Source organism: Littorina saxatilis, linkage group LG4 (genome assembly GCF_037325665.1).
Source record: "Littorina saxatilis isolate snail1 linkage group LG4, US_GU_Lsax_2.0, whole genome shotgun sequence".
NCBI lineage: Eukaryota > Metazoa > Mollusca > Gastropoda > Littorinimorpha > Littorinidae > Littorina > Littorina saxatilis.
In genome coordinates this window covers 9,864,511-9,890,551 of record NC_090248.1, presented here as the reverse complement: position 1 = coordinate 9,890,551, position 26,041 = coordinate 9,864,511, and the positions used below count along the sequence as shown (strand labels likewise).

At 41.5% G+C, this 26,041-nt stretch overlaps 2 protein-coding genes across 2 annotated transcripts in view; one reads left to right on the top strand and one right to left on the bottom strand.

Moving 5' to 3' along the window:
- Positions 1-6,020, top strand: part of LOC138963650 (scavenger receptor class F member 2-like) — a 35,677-nt gene extending 29,657 nt beyond the window's left edge. The window contains exons 7-10 of the mRNA XM_070335496.1: positions 694-822; positions 1,141-1,231; positions 2,095-2,165; positions 2,507-6,020. Coding sequence (XP_070191597.1) covers positions 694-822; positions 1,141-1,231; positions 2,095-2,165; positions 2,507-2,742 — 527 coding nt within the window. The 3' untranslated portion in view covers positions 2,743-6,020. The remainder of the gene's footprint in view (positions 1-693; positions 823-1,140; positions 1,232-2,094; positions 2,166-2,506) is intronic.
- Positions 1-25,680, bottom strand: part of LOC138963928 (receptor-type tyrosine-protein phosphatase mu-like) — a 500,599-nt gene extending 474,919 nt beyond the window's left edge. The window contains exon 1 of the mRNA XM_070335790.1: positions 25,549-25,680. Coding sequence (XP_070191891.1) covers positions 25,549-25,606 — 58 coding nt within the window. The 5' untranslated portion in view covers positions 25,607-25,680. The remainder of the gene's footprint in view (positions 1-25,548) is intronic.
- Positions 25,681-26,041: the final 361 nt, after the last annotated feature.

Sequence of the window (26,041 nt, the reverse complement as noted above, 5' to 3'; positions counted from 1 at the left end):
AAGATTTTGGTCGGGCAGTGTGTGAGAAATGTTAAGTCCTTTGTACTGGAAACTTGCATTCTCCCAGTAAGGTCATATATTGTACTGCGTTGCAGGCCCGTGGAGCAATTTTTTGATTAGTGCTTTTGTGAACAAGAAACAATTAACAAGTGGCTCTATCCCATCTCCCCCCCCCCTTTCCCCTATCTCATCTCCCCCCTTTCCCCGTCGCGATATAACCTTGAATGGTTGAAAACGACGTTAAACACCAAATAAAGAAAGACAGAAAGCTAACCAAGTGTACATGACAAATAATAAATAGGGGGTATGTGTAATTTAGATTTTCATAAATGGATAATTAAAAATGTGCATAAAATTAAAATTGCAGAAATAGACGCAAACGGGAATACAATTGTTTTATTATTCATTATTCCCAAAATCAATTTAAGCATATATATGTGTTTGTTCCAATAATAAAAAATAAATTAAAGTCGTTTTATGCAAATGAGGTTTCGTTGTTGTCTTGTTACAAAAAAACATTGGCTGTGGTTGTGGTTCTGATCTGTTTCGCTATAGAGGTGCGTTTCTTTGTCTCTCTTGAGTCTGGTTGAATCTGCATGTGCGCATTAGTCCCTATAGTCTGTCCAAGCGTGTTACAATGCACAATGGGGAAACATTTTGCCAAACAAACTATCAAGATGCATTGTGTTTCAGTTTGCGAGGAGGGAACGTATGGTGAAGGGTGTTCAATGGCGTGTGGGAAGTGCACGCACTCTTGTCGTCATGACGACGGATTTTGCATTGGTGGATGCTTTGATGGCTACGCAGGACCTTATTGCGCACGTGAGTGTTAAGTCTAAGGACATGTGTTCATAACACGGAGATAGCGGAAAAAACAGATTAAAAGATGCACTTTAATGCGAACAATGTGTACGTTTGTGTGTGTGTGTGTGTGTGTGTGTGTGTGTGTGTGTGTGTGTGTGTGTGTGTGTGTGTGTCTGTGTGTGTTTGTGTGTGTGTGTGTGTTGTTGTTGTTGGTCATTGTTGGTCTTGTTGTTGATGATTTTGATTTTAAATTTTAAATTAAAACAACAACAAAATAAGAAACATACACAATGAAACGGAGCAAGAGACTCACTTATTTGCCAATTTCACTCACAGAAACGAGCAGCCCCAACCTTGCAGGTCCAGTTGCCGGTGCTGTGTTTGGTGGGCTGTGTGTCATCGCTCTCAGCATTCTACTTGTTGGGCTGTAAGTATGAGAAACTAGCATCACTGATAAAAGTGTGGCTTATCAGAAAACAAACACACACAAAAACACCAGAGCAAACAAGCAGAACCAAAACATGCATTATAGGAAGGAAAGGATAACAGGAAGAACCAACAACAACAGCAGAGTGAGATTGTTTTCTTTGACGTTAATGCTGTCTGAGGTCATTATACACTGCACCAGATTCAAGCACAGAGTTAAAAATGACTGTTCAGGACTATTGCCACGGGAGCATGTTCTCCAACCTTAAAGGCATATTAACTCGATGAATATACACGCTAATTGCTTTACCAACAGCTGGAGACATGCTAAATTAAGTTCCCTGCAAGATATTGTGGTCTAGGACCCCTTAAATGTTGAGATATTTGAATTTTTATTTTGATCTAGATCGTCCTATTTATAGATTTGCCAACAGAGGGAACGTTGACGCAAGGGAAATAACTCCGCGTCTTTGTTGACATCCTCACTTTTTCAGAGGCTAGAACAAGCTGTAATGCATGTATATGGTCCGCGCATTGCGACATATCGTCACTATATGGCCTTATGATGCATTTGACATCGATTGTGGGCAAACTACACTTTGTAAACACGGGAGCGCGTACATATGCCTTTAAAGTTATATCCAGAACTTACAATCACGGTTCTAATGGCAGCGGGGTCCAATCCGTGAGGCCGGAATTCTGGGGAAGCCCATAGGAAAAAAACACTTTTTCGTGGCTTCTGGGCCAGGACAAACACTAAGAGATCATTATGCGCAGACTTTTACTGACTTGTCGCACTAACTGAGTGTTCAGCACGTGATTTCTACTGCATTAATTGTGTACTGTTATCAAATCATATTGCAGACTGATAAGGCGATCAAAAAAGCGTTCATCATCTGAGACAGCGAGCCCTCCTCCAACATCGGCTAATCAGAGTGAGACAACAAATTGAAGTTTATCAACAATATCATCATCATCATCATCATCATCATCATCATCATCATCATCATCATCATCATAATCATCTTCCGCACAGGAAATTGTGTTGTTTTAAACACATGCGCAATTGGGAGCACTTTATACACAGCTATTAGTAATTTTGATATTATAGACTATAAGATATAGAAAACAATGTCTTAACAAGGCATAACAGCATCCATATTGATATATTATGTTATTAGTAGTTTAAATGTAACAGCCGTTTAACATTTCTCTTAATAGCATCCAATTGTAGACATACTAAACATGATTGACAAACCGTAACTTCCTGTTATAGGGTTTGAGCCTGGTGCTCCTGTTGGACTCAACGGACAAGCAGGTCTGCAGGAAACAGGGAGTGCAGGTGTCACAGAAGCAGAAGAGAGTCATATCTATGACGGGCTCCAAACTCCTGATGACAGCGACAGAGATCCCTACTCCACACCTGTCTTCAAGGGACAGCAGGACAAGGGAAGACACTCTCACACTTACCAAAACTCTGCGTGGCACGCCAGTGATACTGGAAATGACTAATACAACCTGTGAAACTACTAATGTACTGCACACCTCAGGCAACAGAGTTCAGAAACGGCTGTCTGGAATTAGACGGTTAACCCGATGGAAACATTGCTTGCTTAGCTCGGTGCATGTTGTCTTCAATGTTAATTATTCCTTTGGAACTGTCGAGTACAAGATTTCTAATTTTGTTCAAGTGCTTCCGAACTAAATTTTCAAAGCCAAGCAATGTCAATTGTATGCATGCAATCAGACGAGAGAAGAAAATAATTCCACAAAGAAAATAAGAACAAGAACACCAACAAGTTGTAAAGGATAAGCAGTTTTGACAAATAATGGTGACATATGACTTAGCTGAACACACTTCTATGGTCACATGTTCGTATACATTGTACAATGTTTTGCCAATAGACTTTTTAGAGCCTTTGGTAGTAACTCCTGGACGTTTGTGCACATAGTTTTGATTTGTTTTATATTTGAAAATGATTTTTTTAAGATGTATGACAATATTATATCATGTATGCCCGCAAACGGTTAGTCTAGTGTTCTGCATGGTTGAGGGGGAAAGAGGTACCAGACAAGGCGTATTGTCGCAATTTGCAGACGACATATTTTTTTCGTTATGGAACTAAGGTTTGTTGCTGTGTTGAAATATTGTGGCTATTTGTTTAATGGTAAGGTTTGGATATTATTTATAGGATCCCAGTGTTATTTGAATGTGAAATTTAAACCAGAGTAAACATTTAATTAGTCCAAGCACCTACAATGCTTTTGATTCTGTTTTCCTGGTGTAGTTTAAAAATTAATGTTTAAATGAATAATAATGATAATGTATATGAAATTATAAGGAAAAAAAGTAATGCATGTTTGGTCAAGGAGAACGATTACACCCTTAAAAAACGTCGTTACAAAGACTCTGGCATTATCCAGAAATAACCTACTTATGTATGAATCTACCTGATCCCGATGCAGCATTTTTGAAATATGTGTATGTCATGTTGTACAGCTTTCTTTAGAATGAAAATAATGAATAGATAAAATGGTGAAAAGTATGGCAGTTAAATGACAGTGGCGTTTTGAAAATGGTTCATTTGAAGTCTTTCCTCTCAGGTTTGAAAATTAGTTTGTTTTATGATTGCAAAATAACTCAAATTTTGTTTGCAACATGTCCCATGTTGTAGGAGGTAAATCAGTATGGTGGTTAGTTTGCAATTTTGTTTTTATCTTAAGAGTGAAAGATCCTTTGGGAGCAGATGTGTTTTAAGAACTACAAGATGGTGTATGGGATAAACAGTGTGCCCGTTACCCTTATTGTGTGTGTTGTTCGTAGCACCACTGTAATATACCCAACATGTATGCTGAGCTTGTAAGATGTTTTGTATTTTTGACACTTGATGCGAAAATGGAATAGTTGTTCTTAATCATTTTCTGGTGATGAATAACATTTAGATTATTAGGAATTAAAGTGTATGTTCACATGATAATGTTGATTTTGTGGTATATGAGATAAAACTTTCTCTGTAAAGGCATCTTTAAAACATGGATTTGATGATAGATGAAATGTTATCATTGGATAAGCTCAGTGGTAAAGATTTGTTCCCCTGAATCAAAGTTTCTACACCATTAATACCATTCAGTTCTACCCCATACCTCACTCTGTACCTTTTGCAATTACAAAGAAGATTATTGGGTTGAGGTGCAGAACTGATTGATTGAAAATGTTACACATTGTCAATGAGTGCAGTTCTCAGTAGAACTGATTGTATGTGGTGTAAAACTGACATTGAGAGTGACGGACATTGCTAGGTGTAAATACTCCAAAACTGTATTGATATTATTCCTTATTTGTACATGCACAAGTAATGGCCGTTATATACGGCGCCGTTTTGGGCTGTGTATAAAGTATAAGCATGTTTTTACTACTATTCCCATTCATCAAACCATAATTCCTGGGGAGAGTAAGGAGAGTCTGTGTCTATGTGTTGTAGTTTTCTTTTTCCTTTTGTGTAATCTTTGTTGTTTTCGTGTCGTACACGTGGGTTTATCTGTAGTCCCTGTCTTCGTTGCTTTGTTTTTTTAATTATTTTTGTTCTTGTACAAGCAACAACGCAGATTTATAAGGCAAAAAAAAAAAATTGTCTGTTTCTGGTCACCCGACCGACCCTAAATTTCGGCGCCGACCCTAAACTTTTTTTTTCCAAACTCAAAAATGTTTTTGTTTTTTTTGGTGGTAAAGGACAGGGTGAGAAAATGAACAACAAAAACGTGTGAAAACGAAAGTCCGCTGACGATTTGTAAATGTGTTGAGTGTCTTGTCTCTATGTATAGTGAATCCAGTCTCTTTGCGCGATTTTTAAAGTTAGTTTTATTGGTCTACATTTGGGGTAAAAAAAAATAAAATAAAAAAAATAAAAAAATCCCGACCTACCGACCCTATTTTTTTTAGCCATGTTACCAGAAACAGACATTTTTTTTTTTTTGGCCTAATCAAGTGAAACTCATCGAAACACGTTGCAGATGATGACTGTATTATCTGAGTATATTTGTGTGTGCTTAGATGATCTAATGAAATATGATAAAATATATCCCAAAACTATTGCTGCTGCAGTCAAATTAAATTAGCAGGCCCATAATCTTCCCTTTTTCTCCACAATGCTTTATTATTATGCTAGTAACTACTGCATTACTCCAGCAATTTAATTCATAGTTAGTGTACATCAGCCCCAGATGTGGGATGAAAATTCCAGGAAGTTTTGATTATGCAGGCCAAGTGGTTTTATTTCTACGCTTTTTAAATTCGGAGAATGTCTCAAAAGTAGGAGGTTTGACATTGAGCTTTGCATGGCCACACTCATACGACTTGCACTCTTCAGACTTCTTGCAATTGGTGTTTCAACTCATCTATTGTCTGAGGTTTTTTTTTGTATGCAAGATCATTCTGAAAAAAGCAACAAATGAAAATCTGGAGGGCATACAATCGTGTAAGTGTGGCAAGATCTCGTATTTTTGCGTCAATTCCCGAATGTGGAATTTTTCCTCAAATTGCGTGCACGCACCGAGGAGGCTTCAAGTCGGCAGCCACCACCTGTCACCGGACTAAGTGAGTTAACTAATGCTTTTTACACCCCCGGTATAGGGGTGTGTATAGGTTTCGCTCGATGTGTTTGTTTGTTTGTTTGTTTGTGTTCGCATATAGATCTCAAGAATGAACAGACCGATCGTCACCAAACTTGGTGAACAGGTTCTATACATTCCTGAGACGGTCCTTACAAAAATTGGGACCAGTCAAACACACGGTTAGGGAGTTATTGGTGGATTAAAATTATACAAGGACTTATAGAGGGACATCTTAATGGTCAAAGGGAAATAACCATTCTCACTCAGTCACTGCCACCAACTGAGAAGGTTATTTCCCTTTGACGGGGGTGTTTTTCCTACCTCGTAGGAATTTCTTGTTTTACTTGAATTTTACACGAGTTAGACAATTTAAATAAAAATGAAATGAATGCAGAATTTTGTACTTTACTTTACTTTCTTTACTGTTTAACGTCGTTTTCAACCACGAAGGTTATATCGTGATAGTGATGTAAACCATGTATAGTGAAAATAGTACATGAATGTTATCCGGTTCAGTAATTATGAACTACATGTACTTTAAATGTCTGTCTGTACATATACTGTTCAAAAAAAGAAACGCATAGCTTGTAATATTTGGTTAATTTAATTATATGGCTACAAGGATATCCACCAAATTGCAGAAAATGTTTATCTGGTCGTCGACCTTTCGTCCATTGCCACAAGTGAGCTCTGCACGTGACGCATGCGTTATCAGTGGCTACAATGTCAAAATTGCTCATTTGGCATGACCACTCGTCATGCTTCAGTGTAATCTCGTGAAACTCGGGGAATATTGAGCTCTCACCATGTCTTCCAAAACCCATAAAAGCGGATTGTTCGCCACAAAGAAATCAGACGACAATTCAGCGACGAAAGATGGCCCGATTGAGCAGAGAAGACCGCCAAATTGCATTGGGTCGTTTACAAGCAGGCCAAAGTCAAAGTGCAATCGCCAGGCACTTCCACGTGTCCCAGAGCACCATCAGTAGACTGTGGGTCAGGTTTCAAGCCACTGGCTCCGTTGCTGACTTGCCACGAGCGGGAAGACCAAGGGCGACAACTGCTGCTCACGACCGCTTCATACGGCTCCGCCACCTCCGGAATCGTTTCCTGTCGGCCTCATCTTCTGTCCAGGCTCTCCCCGGGCCACACCGATTATCGGACCAGACCGTGCGGAACCGCCTGCATGAAGCTGGTTTGAGAGCTCGCAGACCTCACAGAGGAGCTGTCCTCACCCGCCGCCATCGCCAGAACCGAGTGCAGTGGGGCAACCAGCACCTTCGCTGGACCGTCCGGAATAACTGGAGACACGTGTGGTTCAGCGACGAGTCCTACTTCCTGCTCCAGCGACATGATGGTCGGAGGAGGGTCTACCGGAGAGTAAACGAACGTTACGCGCCCAACTGTGTGGATGAGGCACCCGTTCATGGTGGTGGAGGCGTCATGGTGTGGGGGGCGATCAATACCGCTGGAAGGAGCACCCTGGTGCACGTCCAAGGGCCCATAACTGCCCAGCGATACGTGGAGGAAATTCTGCGCCCACACGCCCTTCCTCTTCTGGCTGACCAGGATGCCATATTCCAGCAGGACAACGCTCGCCCGCACACAGCACGACTCACCACCCAGTTCCTCACCGACCACCATGTCCAGGTGCTTCCCTGGCCATCCATGTCACCAGACATGAACCCGATAGAACACCTCTGGGATGAATTGGACAGACGTGTGCGCAGGCGAGAAGAAGCGCCGGCAAATCACCGCGATCTATTGCAGGCACTTCAGGAGGAGTGGGACACCATCCCACAGCAAGATATCCGGCATCTGATCCAGTCCATGCCCAGAAGGTGCCGGGCAGTTGTTGCTGCTCAAGGCAGTCACACCCCCTACTGACTTGACAGCCTCGGCACCCAATCGTATTGATTGACTGATTGATTTGAAGATGCAAATGAACTGTGTGTGCATTCAACTGTGTCCATACCAAATTTCAAACAAATAATCTAAATATTGGATTTTCTGTTAATTTTTTCGAAAAATAAAACAAATTTGGCAAGTAGCAACTATGCGTTTCTTTTTTTGAACAGTATATATGATATTGTGTGTTCATCTAGGTCATTCAAAGATGGATGCCCTGCAAAAATCCATGCATCCGTTGACAAGAACACCTCCAAAGTTGTTGTTCGAACACACATAATGGACCACAACCATCCAATAGGTAAGAAAAGTGTTTATTCAAACTTGCACAAACGACACTTATACTGCTCAAAGAATAAATCAAAGATGGATGCACTGCTCACACAATTTGCAAGAAATGAGTTCCAAATTCATGAAATAAACAAGTCGCGTAAGGCAAAATTACTACATTTAGTCAAGCTGTGGAACTCACAGAATGAAACTGAACGCACATTTTTTCACAATGACCGTAGTCCGCCGCTTGTGCAAAACGGAGTGAAACTGGCAAGCCTGTTTAGCGCGGACAGACAGACACACATACACCACGACCCTTGTCTCGATTCCCCCTCTATGTTAAATCATTTAGTCAAAACTTGACTAAATGTAAAAAGCATTGAGCAAATTACCCTCACAATTTAAACTTAAATACGTCAATAATTATACAAACTTGCAATTACTAATATTAGTTTACATGTTATATATTTACACAGTACATCATCTATTTTCATTCCTTTGTTAGGCAAAGATCTTCATGACATGTATCCCAAACAACGCATCCTGAACAAGGATGAAGAGGAGAAAATCGTGGAACTGGCTAAACTCAAAGTTTCCGGAAAGGTTCTTCAAAAGCATGTCAGCGACCAATACAAAAAAAAACTACGTCTCTACGACATCCGTAACATCAAATCTCGTATGAGAAATGAGGTGAGGATACACACACACACACTTCTTCTTCTTCTTCTGCGTTCGTGGGCTGAAACTCCCACGTTCACTCATGTTTTTGCACGAGTGGAATTTTACGTGTATGACCCTTTTTACCCCGCCTGACATGGATTACAGGATCTTTTACGAAAGGGGATAAGCCTCTAGCAGGTCTGCACACAAGTTGACCTGGGAGATCGGAAAAATATCCACATTTGTAGTTGTACAACACTGGTGTCAGCCACTGGTAACGTCATCAAGCAAGCTATATAGTCTTAAGAATAAAAAACATAAGAATTGTAGGTTATTGTAACATTCAATTATGGACAAAACAAAATGTTACATTTGCTAGTACAATGACAAAACACGTTTTACACATTTGATAGTACATCAACGTACTAGTTAATGTAACGTTTTGTTTTCTCAACAATTGAATGATCCCAGAACCTACCATTTTTGTGTTTTATATCTGTTTTTGTTATTTTGCAGGAGAAGGCCATGTCAGGATCAAGTAAGGACAAGGCACTCAATGACGCACAACTGATGCTGATGGCAATAGAGAAGGAAGTTGACAACGATCCAGGCTGCTCAGTTAACATTGGCCTTGATGAACAAGAAGTGTTAAAGTACGTATTTTACCAAAGCTCAGAAATGAAGACAATCTTAAGGAAATACCCTACACATGTTCAATTAGACTGCACCTACTGTGTCAACGACAGGCAGATGCCTTTACTGTCATTCTTATGCATTGACGGCAACAATGAGTCACGAATCGTGGCTTTCGCCATACTCACTGAGGAAACAAAAGAAATGTTCCTAAACATCTTTCACATTCTCAAAACAGAAAACCCGGAAGCCTCGGAAAACATAAAAACATTCATGGTGGATAAAGATATGAATGAGGTCGCCTGTTTGAAAACTGTTTTTCCACAAACAGAAGTAGAGCTCTGTCTATTCCACATCATGAAAGATATGAAAGTGAAAATAAACCAACTAACATGCAGTAAAACGGTTAAAGACAAAATCCGTGATCTGTGTGCCAAATGTTGTTATGCAGAAACAGAGACAGAGTATAACACCCACAGAGATTCACTGATTTGTCTCGATACTGTTTTTGAACAGTACTGGCTAGACAATTGGGATTCAATGAAGGAGAGATGGACCCAGTTTGCAAGGTCAACAAGACAAAACATTTCCAACAGAACAAACAACAGAATCGAATCATATCACCAAAAACTCAAACAAGAAGTACCAAAAAATGCCCCCCTTGATGTCATGTTCAAAAACATTCTGCTGATAATAAAACACTGAAAACCGAAATATCCCACCGGCTTTTCTCAAATACCATGAGGAAAACGCACAGTGAATACCCTCTCCTTCAAAAACACATCACACCACATGCATACAATCACACAATGTACATGATTCAGAAGTCACAGTCTCTTCAGTGTGACGTAGAAGATGTGGGTGTGACTGTTCATGACACTGCTGGCCCAATGAACGTGGTCAATGATACATGTAAATGCAAAGTTGCAGTGTCAAACAAATTGCCCTGTGCGCACATTTTAGCTGCAAGACGCGCCCTTGGTCTGGAAGTCCTCACATAGGATTTATTTAATGAAATGTGGCTTTTGGCATTTTATCCAAGCTTTGTTGCTGGCCCATGTCTGGCTGCATCCGGAACCACTGAAAACCAAAAAGTAGTACACATATCAAAAAGTACAAGGGCACTCGACAAAAGGACCAAATTCAAACGTGCAAAATCATTGAGACAAAATAGCTGCAAAAATGTCTGAACTTGGAACGGCACAGTTCCACAGGTACATGTCAAGACTTGAAGATTTCGAATTAGCCATTTCAACATTCAGGGACATAGACTTTGCTGATGATGATGACATACTTACACAGGACAACACAGAGACTGACAGAGACACAAACACTGACACACAGACTGATTCTCAACTAGACACAGAGACAAATGACAGAGAGACTGACAGAGACACAAACACTGACACACAGACTGACAACCATCAGGACACAGAAACAAATGACAGAGAAACTGACAAAGACTCGGAGACAATTGATACAGATACAAACACTGACAATTTAAACGTAGCCATTGCCAATGTTCTGCCACCTATTGGCATTCCAAAACGTGGACGACCCAAAGGCACTGGTCTGACCGTTTTAGGCGCCGAAAGAAAACAACCTAAGAGAAAAAACAAACAAAACAGATTGAGTCTTAATAAAGGAAGAAAAATGATGCCAATAACGCAGGATGAAGATGAATGTAGACAATGCAAAAGACCAGATCCACCTAAAACAGTTTCCACTGGTGATACATTGTGGATTATGTGTGAGACATGTCAGGGATGGTTCCATCAGGTGTGTGTCCAGTATGAATTTGGTGATTTTTAATGCGCATTATGTGGATCTGTTGACCATGCATCTTGATTTTTCACGCACACTCTGACTGTAAGACTGATTTATTTAAGTTTGATTTTTATTGTACCATTTACTGCGCATTATGTGTATCAGTTACTGTACAGAAATTGGAACTTATTTAATATCATGTATTAATGTAATTTATTATCAGTATTGAGATAAGAACTTTTTATTATTTAAACTCGTTGACATACACTTTGCAAGATATTATGCTTTTATATTCTACATTTTGGCATGTTCAAGTATATATATTCATGTTTAATGACCTCAGTAGAATTTTTATTTTTGTTATGCTAATATTAATTATTATACATGTTGGCATGTCCAAAAATCTTGTTCATTGAAACTGTGATCATTGGTTTTTAATCAAGAAGATATTTATTATGCTTTAGATCCAGAGAATCATTTATTTGCTGATTTTAATGTATTAGGCCCTATATAACATTTGCTTTTAAAAGATACTTTAGATTAAGATTTAGATTTAATTGAAATTGTTCATTTGAATGTTTTAGTACAATTTTAATGTAATCTTTCATGTTTAAAAAAAATATAAATATTAAAATTACAAATGTTGGCAAACTTTATCATGATTTCGTTGAATCTGTCTTTGCACCTTCCATTTCAATATCAGTTCCTATGTACCCTGCCATGCAAACATAACAAATTAAAAAAAAAGACAACACAGAGAAAAGCACGCACACACAGAATATGCTTACTTACAAGCTCAAGTTGCTATCATAACTAGTTTTCACATGGGGTTTCCAAAACGTTTCCCACTTCCATCACAACAGAAAAACGGCACGTGTTCCACTTCCAGAGTCAAGGCTGCAAAATCATGATCCCCAAATGGCCCGGAAGCGCGGCTGCATATCAATCCGAACTGTTTGAGATGTTATACCTTTTAGTAACAAACATACCTTTCGTAAAATCATCACAAATAAATTAATTTGATATAATATAATAAACTATTATTATCATAATGTTGCTGATACAAAAACGAACTGCCTCAAGAGTCGCTGCGCTGGTGAGGGCGCCGCGCTTCGACAATCGCTGCGCTGCTCAGAGTGCCGCGCTCTGTAAATCGCCGCGCTGCACAGCGCGCCGCGCTCTGTGATTCGCTTGCCAACAAACAAACAAACAAACAAAGTCTTAGCAAGACTTGAGAAAATAATGTGAGTGTTTTCATCTTACACCACTGTTCAATACATGTATCAAAATAAGAGTTATTTTAATCCGCCTGCATCTGATTGCAACAAAACCCCGAGTCATCTATGTCCTGCCACAGCCTTAGCCACTGTGACACTAGATAGCGTCGTGTCAGCACCGTCTTTACATGTAGTGACACTATCAGAATCTACGTCGGCACAATTCACTTCGGAAACCATACCCAATATAGGGTGTGTGGAGTGTCACAGGATAGGAACACTAAGGTGCGATCAGAATTCTGAACCCGTAAATTACTGGTAATGCAAAACAGATTGAGCAGTGGCATCATACTTGGCACAATGGCTGTTTTCGTGCTTTGAAAACCAATATTGTGTGTTTCTATTGGGTTCTTTTCGAAGCGGAAGCCTGTATGGTTTATCCTTTCCTTCAAAAATCCTCTATGGTAGTAAAACAAACCCAAAACTACCCAACGACGACATCTGTGAAGCTCGACAGTTTCTTGTTCACGCGAGTGCATAAATTAACCTAGTTATTACGTGGTGTTTGGTCGGAGTTCGATTCAAATGAGTGATTCCGGCCTCCATTTTGTTTTACACAAACTCAAGATGATGTCTGACATAGTTTGCTAGTGACGTGTCTAGTCTATTTGTGCATGATGTGGTGATCTACCTGATCTAAATTTAGATCCAAAAATAGGTCAAGACCAGCCGGGTCCGAGTACGAAATTAATTCGTAAAAAAATCGCAGTTCTTGACTCTTTGGGTGCAAGCTTGTATTAGTTTGTTTAAAAAAAAACCAACATAATCTAAGTCTTACCCTGTTTACAGTTGTCGCCCTTCCATCCAGGCTGACATCTATTAGGACAGTGACCTGATACCGCGCTGCACGTGTCACTGCCTGCACACTGTCCGCACTGCTCTCCACAGTCAGCGCCGTACAAACCATCTCGGCAACCTTTGAAACAGAACACAATGTATACATAGATACAATAAAGATAACTAATCGTTTCTCCTCCAGCATTCACATGTTTTCTCCAATATTTTGTCTTAGCAAGTCCGCCCCGTCATCGGGAGGTCGTGGGTTCGAACCCCGGCCGGGTCATACCTAAGACTAGTGTCTGCTCTAGTGGCTGCTCCGCCTGGCGTCTGGTATTATGGGGTTAGTGCTAGGACTGGTTGGTCCGGTGTCAGAATAATGTGACTGGGTGAGACATGAAGCCTGTGCTGCGACTTCTGTCTTGTGTGTGGCGCACGTTAAATGTCAAAGCAGCACCGCCCTGATATGGCCCTTCGTGGTCGGCTGGGCGTTAAGCAAACAAACAAACAAACAAACAAACAAAGTCTTAGCAAGACTTGAGAAAATAATGTGAGTGTTTTCATCTTACACCACTGTTCAATAAATGTATCAAAATAAGAGTTATTTTAATCCGCCTGCATCTGATTGCAACAAAAATCCGAGTCATCTATGTCCTGCCACAGCCTTAGCCACTGTGACACTAGATAGCGTCGTGTCAGCACCGTCTTTACATGTAGCCTAGTGACACTATCAGAATCTACGTCGGCACAATTCACTTCGGAAACCATACATTAATTATGTTCTTACAATGGATCCTGATATTCATGGCGATGCTGCTCAAATTTGTTTCTCTTTTCTGCGTGTGGGTGAGTGTGCGTGCGAGCGTGCTTGCGTATGCTTGTGATCAGCCCTCGCCAATGCGAAAAAACGTGAGGAAGCAAAATGTAGGCCTACTCATTACGCCAGAATAAGAGAGAGAGAGAGAGAGGGAGAGAGAGATAAAGAGAGAGAGAGTGAGAGATAAAATGTGAGAGAGATAAAGAGAGAGAGAGTGAGAGATAAAATGTGAGAGAGATAAAGAGAGAGAGAGAGAAAGGGAGAGAGAGACAGATAAAGAGAGAGAGAGAAAATGAGAGAAAGAGAGAATGTGAGAGAGATAAAATGTGAGAGAGAGATAGAGAGAGGGAGAGAGAGAGAGATAAATAGAGAAACAGAGAGAGAGAGAGAGAGAGAGAGAGAGAGAGATGTTATAAATAACATACCCCACACTTGCACCTCACAGATGTTGATGAGTTCAGCTCCGTAGTCAAAGTTCAAAGGCTGTCCACGTTTCTGCAGCCTGACCACACGGCCAGTGAGGGGCGGTGTACAGGTCACGTCAATCTTCTCAGGCAGGCTGTTTAGAGTCCGATAGTCGACATTCACCAGAGGGAAAGTGTAACACGTCTGGCTGTCCACCTCCACGTGGATTCCTGACATGCGTCGCTGGAACCCTTCACACAAGACGAACAGAATACATGTATATATGATAATGAGGACTGTTATGTAATAACGTTTCATCGTCTCCCCTTATAAAAAAACCCATTGATTTATTTATGTAAAACTTCTACATAAAACGTTCAGAGGGAAAGTGTACCACGTCTGGCTGTCCACCTCCACGTGGATTCCTGACATGCGTCGTGCGGTATTTTCTGGGCAAAACAAACAAAATACATGCGCATGAGGTTACGAGGATACTAATGTTATACGTGTTCCATGACATGTCAGCAGCAGAAGATCAAGCAAGGATCTTTGGCTAGCCTGAATCATGTGGTGCCCTTTGGTGTGTATGTGTTGTTCTGTCCTCCCAAGCCTCCAACAGCACATCCCATAAGAAGCTGGAGGTGTCAAACAGTGTTATCGCACAATACCTCTCAACGTGCTAGATATGTAATGTAAGCCTGATCCTAGGACATAAAGCCTTAATACTATCAGAGCTTCTCAGTCTGACTGCACACTTTGAATCTGTCACGTCAATCAAAAGTAAACCACAGTGAAATATTCTTTCGTCAACAGCAACCCCACCCCGACCAAACCACGCTCATGGAGATCATTTCACATTGGCCCCGCTCTCGGCCACTTTCCATTGTAGTAGAAGCGGCGTTAATGTGTAAAAGTAGTCCCCACCAGGCTGGGTAGTTAATACCATCTAAAGTCGGGGTCAAACCCGGGAACATGCCCCAAATGGTTTTACCGTGAGGGCGTTAAACACTGCTTATCATCATCTGGGTAGTTAATCTTCGTTTGCTGCGTTATTATCGAAACATTTTCAGTTCACAGATTAGAAGAAGCAGAGGGGGAAATAACTAACGCTCTTACGTTCCCTCCTGTAGATGGTGATGTTGGTGACGGTGTAGTTACGGCCCAGGTCCACCTCCCACGAGGCGTTGGTGTCACCAACAGCAGTATGGACACAGTTGGGTTTGCTTGTGTTCAAAGTCCTGTACACGGTGTCGGTTTTCCCATTAACTGCCAAACAGGCCGGGCTTGATCTCCCCCCGTGTAGGTTGTCGTGGGTGCTGCTCATGTTTGCTGGCTTTCCATATGCTACATCCACTAATAAACACGGACAATAAAGAGAAGAAGGTGGACAAAAATGAAACGTAGACAGGGCATGTTTCGTACTTAACTCTGCAACAATAAATATGTATTTGAAATGGTCACGCGACTGCTGCTCAACCAACTCTAGCCCCGAAATCGACACGTCAGTAACATAAGATAGAAATCAGAATATCGACAAAAAAATCAGAATAGGCACTTTTTGACAATTTTTAAAAACGGGAAGAAAGTCAAATCAATTATCTATATAGAACGGGTGTTTTATTTATGACCGGTCGAAAACAGTGGGTTGTTGCGTGGATAATTGTGAAGGATACCACAACAAAAAGCATTGTATTCAAACATTTGAAAGAGGATTGCTTTGAAATTCACAGGTTTGAGAAATTGATGTGAGCGTTCTCAATATATCTGACGTGTGCAACAAGCGTGAGTGAGAGTTATACAGAACACATCTTGCAACAAGCATTGACATGAACAAGCCAATCTCATCCTGAAATATTAGATTTTAGAGGAAAAAAGTCACTTGATCTTTTCAATGTCTGTCACTCACAACCGTCAGGTTAAGCATTTTATAGTTCTACCATTTTCGAAATCGATGGTTTTGATTAATTTTCTGAACTATGTTTTGCAAGGTTTGTCATTTCTATCATTGAAGAATAAAGTGAACGCATGTGATACAATAGAAATTGCGACTCCTTACCGATCCTTCCATCAGACCCAGGGAAGACTAGCTTGGTGTTGTCACATCCCCCTGTGCAGGAACACGGCTGACCTGGTGATGAAAGAGACGATCGTTCTCAAGTACTTTTCATGGTCTAATGATTGGTATCACAAAATATTATTGTATTGATTGTAAGAGGTAGAACGTAAATCTTTTCTTTTTTCCTTATAAGAGAAAGGTATGACATAAACATGTGTTTCAAATAAAAACTAAAAAAACCTAACGGCAATGATGTGTACAGTGAGGTACGTGCGCATACCCCCCTTCCCCCCCCCCCCACATACAAAAACGTTCGCACGCACCCACGCACGCACCCACGCACGCACACACACACACACGCACACACACACGAACGTATTCACGCACGCACGTATTCACGCACGCACGTACGCACGTACACACACGCACACACACACCGACGACACACCACACTACACACACAAACAGACAGAGAACAGAACGCAATGGGTTTATTTGTAAAGAACAGAACGCTCTGTGTGTGTGTGTGTGTGTGTGTGTGTGTGTGTGTGTGTGTGTGTGTGTGTGTGTGTGTGTGTGGGTGGGTGGGTGGGTGTGCAATTAAATATACTATCAGATTGCAATAAAGTTAAGAAGTAACCTCCTTTAGGCTTATTCGTAAAGATAGTATTTGTTAGTGTACGACGTGATCACACGAAAAAATTCCAAGGTAGCGGGTAAAACAAATTCGACAGGTTCATTTTTAAGCAGGCTCCCAGACAGCAGACTGTCGTCGGCCCGACGACGATTTGGGTCGGCAGAACAACGATGATGATGATCGTGGTTGGGCCAACCTGTACACCGATGGGCCAACCTGTACACCGCCCCTCAACCTTGACGCCAGACGATGACGTAAAAAGAGTCACGCCGAGACAAGAAGAATCTTTCTTGGTACTAGACGCTATGTCGGGGCTGTTTACGTATGAGTCTCTATCCTTGGCATTCGATGTCATTAATCCCACTCGTTTTGGGCTTTTTTTTGTGGGCCACAAACACGAAATGTGCCCCACAAAATATGGGGCACAAAATCTGGGGCACAAATACAGTTTGTGGCCCACAAAAAGAAAGCCTTATTAAAATATGGGACACAAAATGTGCCCCTTAAAAATAAGGGCAAATAAAATAAGCCCTTAAACAAAATGTGAAGCTTTATTTTGTGGGCCATAATTTTACACTGATGATTTTCGCGAGTAGTCGGTTTCAAGACACAATAAAAACGCTCTTCCTTAGTGGAGTAGATGAATAGTATTGATGACAAAAAAACATGGCGGCCGTCGTAACAGACATTGGAAACAATCTAATATTTGGCAGTTCAACACGTCCACCAGAGAAATATATCGACAAAGAAATTGAAACACTGACTGCCTCTCTGAAGGAATTCAATCGGGATGTGAATGGTACAGCTGATTGTGGACACAGTCTGCCTTGAATGGGGAGGTTGGCGATGAATCGCACTGTCTACACTAGACATTTTCCTCTCAGTCATCGGTTTGGATCAACCAGCGGGTAAGTTATTGTTTTTAAAATCCAAGACATGACCATTGCAAAACGTGGCCTTTGTAAGACTGAGCAAGATTTTTCTGTTGTGCATGTGTGTGTTAGTGTTACTGAGTAACTGGGTGTGACTGTGAGTCAATGAGTGTGTGTTTGTTGTGTTCTGTTTTTTACTCAAGTTTAGAAAATGCTTGATCTTTAATCTGCATGCATAGAATGAAATGCTGCTGTATCAGTGTATGAACTATGGTTGTAAAAGAATAAACAAAACAATTACTGAATTAGTGAGTGATTTGGCTCTGATAGTAAAGTTGAAATAGTACTTATTTCATTTTTTAAGACATGTAATATTGTTATGTTAATTACTTAATATTAATATATATTGGTATGGTGTTTTTGTCAGGCCTCCCGAGAAACCAGAGATGATGTGCATCATTCATACAGCTCCTGTCTTCCAGTTCCAACAGTTTACCTTCAAATATGAATACATGTACTGGAGAGGTATCAGGATGACTTGGCGTGGTGCTTTACAAATTACAGACTGCCCCTGAAGAGTAAGTAACTAAGTTACACATTTCTTTACCACTTACACAGTTACAGATTTTGCTTGTCAAATCTTATCTGTATGGTAAATGTATATATATGTAACACTAGAGGAATACCCGGCTTCGCCGGAGTGAATCGCGAGACAGAGACAGACAGCGTGGCGGTTCACCACAATCACCTTTGAAGGCGAAGTCCTCTCAAACGGGATTGAGAATTTTAGAGCTTATTTCTAAGCCCTATATTATCTGTTATGGCTTCTCAAATGCCAGAACATACAGACAGACAAAAGCCACCAGACCCCATCACAAACAGAACTCTACAATCCACAGGTGTTGCCCACACACACACACACACACACACACACACACACACACACACACACACACACACACACACACACACACACAGAAGCCGTATCTATATATGTATATCTATATCTATAAATATATAGAGATAGATGACAGTGTATTTTTCGCGTGGCTATAAATTGATTCGACCTTTTCACTTTTACAGTAAGGACAACTTACGGGTGCAATCGTGACATTCTAAAAATAGTAACGTAGTTACGGGAATATGGATTGACGCCACACGAAGGAAGGGAGATAAACGCTGAAAACACTGGAGAAGATAAGGAAGAGTTACTGGGAAGGGATCCAGAGAAAAACAGAGAAAAACCAAAATCGGTTCAGCGCTGCGCGCTGAGAGCACGTGTTGAAACATACCGACACAAAGTAAATTTTAAGGGGCTGGCTTATTGTCCGTCAGGTCTTAATTGCCTATATTGGTCATGAATTGGTTTATACGATTCGAGTTTTACGCCCTCACGGCTTTTTGATGTTTGCGTGTTTAGGTGGTATCAGCCATCTGCACTTATGGTCGAATGACCAAGATCTTTAACGTGCCATTGTGGTGACACGGGGGTGGGAGATGGATACCGTCTCTGGGTCTGCACATAAAGTTGACCCGTGTCCGTCCCGGCCCGGATTCGAACCAGCGACCTCTCGATCACAAGTCCAGTGCTCTACCACCTGAGCTACCCGGGCCCCCATACCGACACACCAAAGCCGTAGACCACATCACAAACAGAACTCTACAATCCACAGGTGTTGCCCACACACACACACAAACACACACACACACACACACAGAGAAGCCGTATATATATATATATGTATATCTATATCTATAAATATATAGAGATAGATAACAGTGTATTTTTCGCGTGGCTATAAATTGATTCGACCTTTTCACTTTTACAGTAAGGACAACTTACGGGTGCAATCGTGACATTCTAAAAATAGTAACGTAGTAACGGGAATATGGATTGACGCCACACGAAGGAAGGGAGATAAACGTTGAAAACACTGGAGAAGATAAGGAAGAGTTACTGGGAATGGTGAAATGAACAGAAAAACCAAAATCGGTTCAGCGCTGCGCGGTGAGAGCACGTGTTGAAATATCTCATCGATGAGATTGTGTCAGGGGTGTAGCTGAATACGGTGTCCAAATTTGAAAAAGATCCACCGAGAACTTTGGCGTTGTGATGTGGTGTAGCGGCTTTGGTGTGTTGGTATGGGGGGCCGGGTAGCTCAGGTGGAACCAAAATCGGTTCAGCGCTGCGCGCTGAGAGCACGTGTTGAAATATCTCATCGATGAGGTTGTGTCCGGGGTCTCTCTGAATAAGCCCACCAAATTTGAAGCAGATCCATCGAGAACTTTGGCCGTGCATCGCGAACAGACAGACAGACAGACAGACAGACAGACAGACAGACACTAGTCGTATATATATATAGATAGATGCATAGTAATACTGTGCAAAGTAATTGGTATGATGTACTTTGTATACATAATGGTACAAATATCTTTATTTTCTCTCTCCTTCCCATCGTAAAGTTTGTTGCAACCCTATACTCATAAAGTGCACATATACTGTTTGTTAATGAACATTGATTGATTGAACTATTGCAATGCAAGAAAGTAAAACATGAAATAGCTAGAATAAAAGATTTTACTCATTACTAGAATTATTTTAAATACAGTCAGTCCTTTCCTTGGGTCAGAAGAGCCGAATGAAAAATCGACAAAAAATCACAACAGGCAAAACGTTGCAACTTTCACATACGAGAAGAAAGTCAAACCAATTATCTACCCTGAACAGATTGTTTTGTTTTGCTACCAGAGGCTCTTCTATTTCATCTGTCAGTGCCACATCTGTGGTTAGCAGCTTCATGTTTTGTTTTTGAGTTCATGTTGTGCTGTTGTCCAGCTACAATCTGAAAGATAGGAAAGGCTGGTTGGTAGCAAAGTTTGGTTGGTAGGACATTTTTGGTTGTTGCCCAATGTTTTCTCTAACATTTGCTGTTTTGTTTGAGTATTTCTCTTGTGATTACTAAGGTGTAGCTGAAGTAATAACAAAAGTGGAATGGATATGTTTGCCTTTCCCTTATTCGGGATATTTTGTTTGTTGCCTAAAACTGGCTCTGAATCCACTTAAATTCAATTATTTCACTGTCTTAAGCACTCAATAGGTCATTCAATATAAAGAGAATGTTTTATTCAATTACTAGTACGATTTAAGTGGCTGTATAACAATTATTTCACCTTCAAGTAGCACTAGTTGGTGTAAAGTTACTTGCATACGTCTTTTCTTGTTATTTATTCTTTCCCTTTATCACTTGGACTCACATTTTTGGATATGAAATATGTTTATATCTATGTATTTACTTGTAGAACATTTAATTCTGGATGGATTTCTTTTTCTGGTGAAAAATGGGTAAGAAAAAGGATAGGTCACAGAAGAAAAAAAATTCACCGAAACCACCAAAACATCTACCTCACAACAGAAAGCAGTCAAAGTGTCGATTTTTGGTCTGTGACCAAGTGGAGGGATGGTCTTATCCCATGTTAAAGGTGAGGACAACTTTTTAAATGAGGCGTAGTGGGCCTTTAAAACATTGACACAAATTTACAATAGCAACAAGTTGTAATGCTCAGTACAAGCAATACTGAGTGGACATTGACTGCCGCTGTAGTTTCCCCATGATCACAGCTGGACTTGGATAGCACTGCTTTTCATCCACATTCACTGGCCAGGTCTCCGTCATCGTCTGTCCCTACTCAGTGACAAATGAATGACAAAGGAACTGATCTTAAATCCAAACACAATGACAAGAACAAGTTTTAAGTATGAGTAAGGAGTAAATTGTGTTTGTAACTGACACACACACACACACACACACACACACACACTAAACCCACATAAATGCCGAGAGCGTAAACATTCTAATTCCCTGGTAGACAAGTTCTAATGCCTACTTTTTAATATATGAAATATAGAAGACACATTCCCTGTCAGCGCTTGCTATCAAATTCAAAAAGCAAAGCAAAGGTGTGTAACATCAATCTGCAGGGCTAGAAAAATCTGCAGGTATTATAATGTCTGGCAGCTCTCCTGACTGGCCAGGGAAAATCAAACACACACACACACACACACACACACACACACACACACACACACACACACACACACACACACGCACACTTCGGTTCTCACACACAAACACACACCAACAGTCACGAATGTAACCAGAACTTGAGAGGGAGGATAAAACACAATAATTATGATCATGTAGCAAAACTCTTACCTGAATTGCCATTAGCATGAAATATTTCCCATTTGAGTCTTGACAGCCTCCGGATCATGAAGGAATCTTCCACTGTGCTTCTTCCACTGTGCCGGATCGATGCCAACCTGTAATATATAATATTGGCTGAAGTAACATTCCTCTGAGCACCAATTTTAAAACAGTTAGTTGACAGGACAAGTAGTACTAGGAGCTACATGCAGTATGATATTTACCTATGTGGAGGAATAACAAACACACTGTCCACAGAACCAGATGAATTTACACACTGCACCCTCCCCCATAAAACAACAACAACAAAAAACGACAACAGACGACCAAACCAACATTAACGCTTGATTCTTATGATACTGTGGGACAGTGGCATTGATATCTTTCTAGAATATAAAATTGTATAAGTCCTTTTACATTTTGTGAAGTTTTGACATAGACTGATAGAGTGACAGACATACAATGTAGACAAGTTGATGTGTGCATATATATACAAATGTATATTACATAACATGTATTATATATCTAAACAACGAAGTGACTGTGGTAAGATGAACAAAGTTAAAAAACAAAGGAATACTGTACTCACCAATACAAGAACGAGACAAGACGGTACGAATTTTCGCTTATGGAAGCTTCATCAGGAAAAACAAGAACACAAAAGACAACAAAAAGCAGACGCAACACGGAACGAACAAGGTTTGAAAGAAAATGGAGGGGAAACACGCAAAAAAGGGAAGGAACTCTAGGAACGGAAATGAATGAAAGGGGAGAGAAGTGGTTGGATGATGTCATGGGCACAGGCATACTAGACTAAAAGTGATACACATTCATAAAAGGGGGGGGGGGGGTGGGGACTGAGGGGGAAAAAAAAAAGGGGGAGGGGGGGGAAACAAACGTACGCACGCACACGCACACATACACACACACACACAACCAAAAACATGAATACACACATAAACACACACACACACACACACACACACACACACATTCACACACAAACACACACACACACGTACTGTAAATCCACATTATGTTTGGGGAATACAAGTACATCACATTTTCGCATTCAAACCGTCAGGTGTGGATGTGCCCAGGGATAATATGAAATCGGACTCTACTTGTTTTCTGTCTGTGGAGGTGCTGTACATTTGCCAGACACCTTTCACACGTGCATCCAGGGAGGTGTGGTTGCTGCTGTTGAAATGTTGGGCAACAGACCTACAGCGGTGATGTCGAATATCTGCCAGATGTTCGGTGAAGCGGGTAGAGAGGGTTCTTTCTGTCTCACCAATGTAGAGTACTTTGGGGCATTTCTTCTTCTTCTTCTTCTTCTTCTTGGCGTTCGCAGAGGTTACACAATCAGTCCAGCACTGGTGATAAATGTTGTCGTTTTCTCCAACTCCTGTCGACTGCCGTATAGTTTGGTCTGCAAGGGAGTTGGTGACGGCCACACTTCTTTTCGTTCCTCATCTAGTAAGGGACATCGCTGTAAGATGTGTTCCGCTGTTTGGTCCTCTTGACCGCAGGCACAGGTTGGTGATGGCGCCAGCTTGAACTTTCGGTTCATGTGAGCATTGAGCCTGTTGTGGCCAGTACGCAGTCTGATGAGGTTGACTTGCTGCTCTCTGGACATTGTGTGGTAGTCATCTCTGTTTGTCCTTGGCCTCATCAATGCCTTGATGATTGTCTTCTGCTCACTAAAGCTGACACTGTTTTCAGGTTGGTCTTCCACGGCTCCTTCTTTTGCCAGCTCATCTGCCCTTTCATTTCCTGGTATCCCACAGTGTGCTGGTATCCACTGGAGGACAACTCTTCTGGTTTGTCTGACCATCTGTAATGCTTTGGCCAGCTGTGGGAGTTTGTCGTTCTCTAGGGCCTGAAGGACTGAAAGGGCGTCCGAGAGGAAGACAACTTGGTAGCAAGGGTCTGCGGAGTCCTGAACGAAGGAGGCGGCCTGCATGAGAGCTTCTGCTTCTGCTTTATAGTTTGTGCAGTGTTTGCCAGTGGCAACGCTGGATGTAGCTGTATGTCCCCCAGGGAACTGGATCAGAATGCCTGCACCTCCATTGAGCACGGCGTTAGTTGCTGATCCATCGGTGTATACATGGATCCACGCCTCTTTTGGGTACTGTTCGTCGATCAGGGCTAAGGTGAGTGCCTGTCGAGCTGTGTCATTCTGATCTTCTCCTGAGGTAACATGTGGAACACTGGTGCAGATCTGGATGCCTGGTTTCTCTGTTGCCTTGGGGGTTTCGTCTTCTTCTTGAGTCAGAGGTAGAGTGTTCTGTGGAAGGACTTCCCTGTACTGTCGAGAAAGTCTCTTGCTCTCGTGTACAAAACTGCTCCGCTTAAGCCGGTTCTTGGTGAGGTTGCTCAGTCTGTGCTTCATGGGGTGGTCGGGTAGGCACTTGAGCTTCTCGGCCAGTACCATAGTCTTGGCTTCTCTTCTCTGACAGAGGGGTTGGATGGTGGTAAGCTTCTCCATTTCCTTGATGGGCGTGGATTTCATTGCACCGGTGATGAGTCGGAGGGCCTGGTTTTGCACACGGTCAAGGGTCTGCAGGTTTGTCTTGGCTGAGGTTGACCACGCTGTGGAGCCGTACTCGAGGTGGGGTCTGATTGTTCCCTGGTATACTGTCTTCAGTATCTTCTCGTTCGCTCCCCAGGTGGTACCTGCCAGCTTCCTGAGTATGGCTAGCTTGCGCCGGGCCTTCGTCTCTGCCTGTGCAATGTGTGGTTTCCAGGTCTGCCGTCTATCAAAGGTGACACCAAGGTACGTTGCTTCTTCATCCTCTCTCAGAGGAGTTCCACCAAGCCTAATGGTTCCGGCTTTCTTTGGGGCATTTGAGACAGGATTATATTATATTATATATTATATACATACATTGTATTATATATGTATGTATAACATGTATGCATGTGTGTAGAGCACAAAGGAAAAAACCAAAACCAAAATGTGTCCCATAAAAACAAGCCCAAAAAATTGTGAGGCACATTTGCAGTTTGTGGGCCACAAATGTGTGCCCTTATTTTGTTGGATTAATGACAACGAATGCCAAGGATAGCCAGCAACAGGCGCATTACGTTGCAATTTGAGAAAGGCGCCCAACAAAGAGTTTCTTTCTCAAACGTGTGACTGAAATCGTGACAGAGAGAGAGAGAGAGAGAGAGAGAGAGAGAGAGAGAGAGAGAGAGAGAGACAGACAGACAGACAGACAGACAGACAGACAGACAAGACAGACAGACAGACAGAGACAGATACAGAGGGAGACAAAGAGAAACAGAGAGAGAGAGACAACAACAGAGAGAGAGAGAGGGGGAGAGAGAGAGACTGAAGCTCGCATTTGTCATGATCCGCTAACTTCGACCATTATTTTAATTATCACTGAGACTCGGCATGTTACCTCTACTTACCTTGTACGGGGACGAACAAACAGATGACAAAAGCCAAGGCAGTGCGACACAACTCCATTGTCCGCTCCGTCTGCCTTCCCACACAAGGAACCTTCTTGCTGCACAGACACCTTCCAAACTACGATTTCATTTGGTGCATGCGTTACATATACTTGATTACATTACTAGTCCAACCAGGAAGGAATTTGCTCGTTAGTATTTGCCATTATCAATGTACATCATTGTTTTCAATGTGTACGGCCACTTTATCTGCCTGTCTGTCGGTTGGTGGCTCTCTCTCTCTCTCTCTCTCTCTCTCTCTCTCTCTCTCTCTCTCTCTCTCTCTCTCTCTCTCTCTCTCTCTCTCTCTCTCTCTCTCTCTTTTTCTCTCTCTCTCTCTCTCTCTCTCTCTCTCTCTCTCTCTCTCTCTCTCTCTCTCAATGTATCTCATGATTTTATGACATGACTTATGTAAAGATGCTACAGTGTTATTTCTTGCAACGTGGTTGTTCCT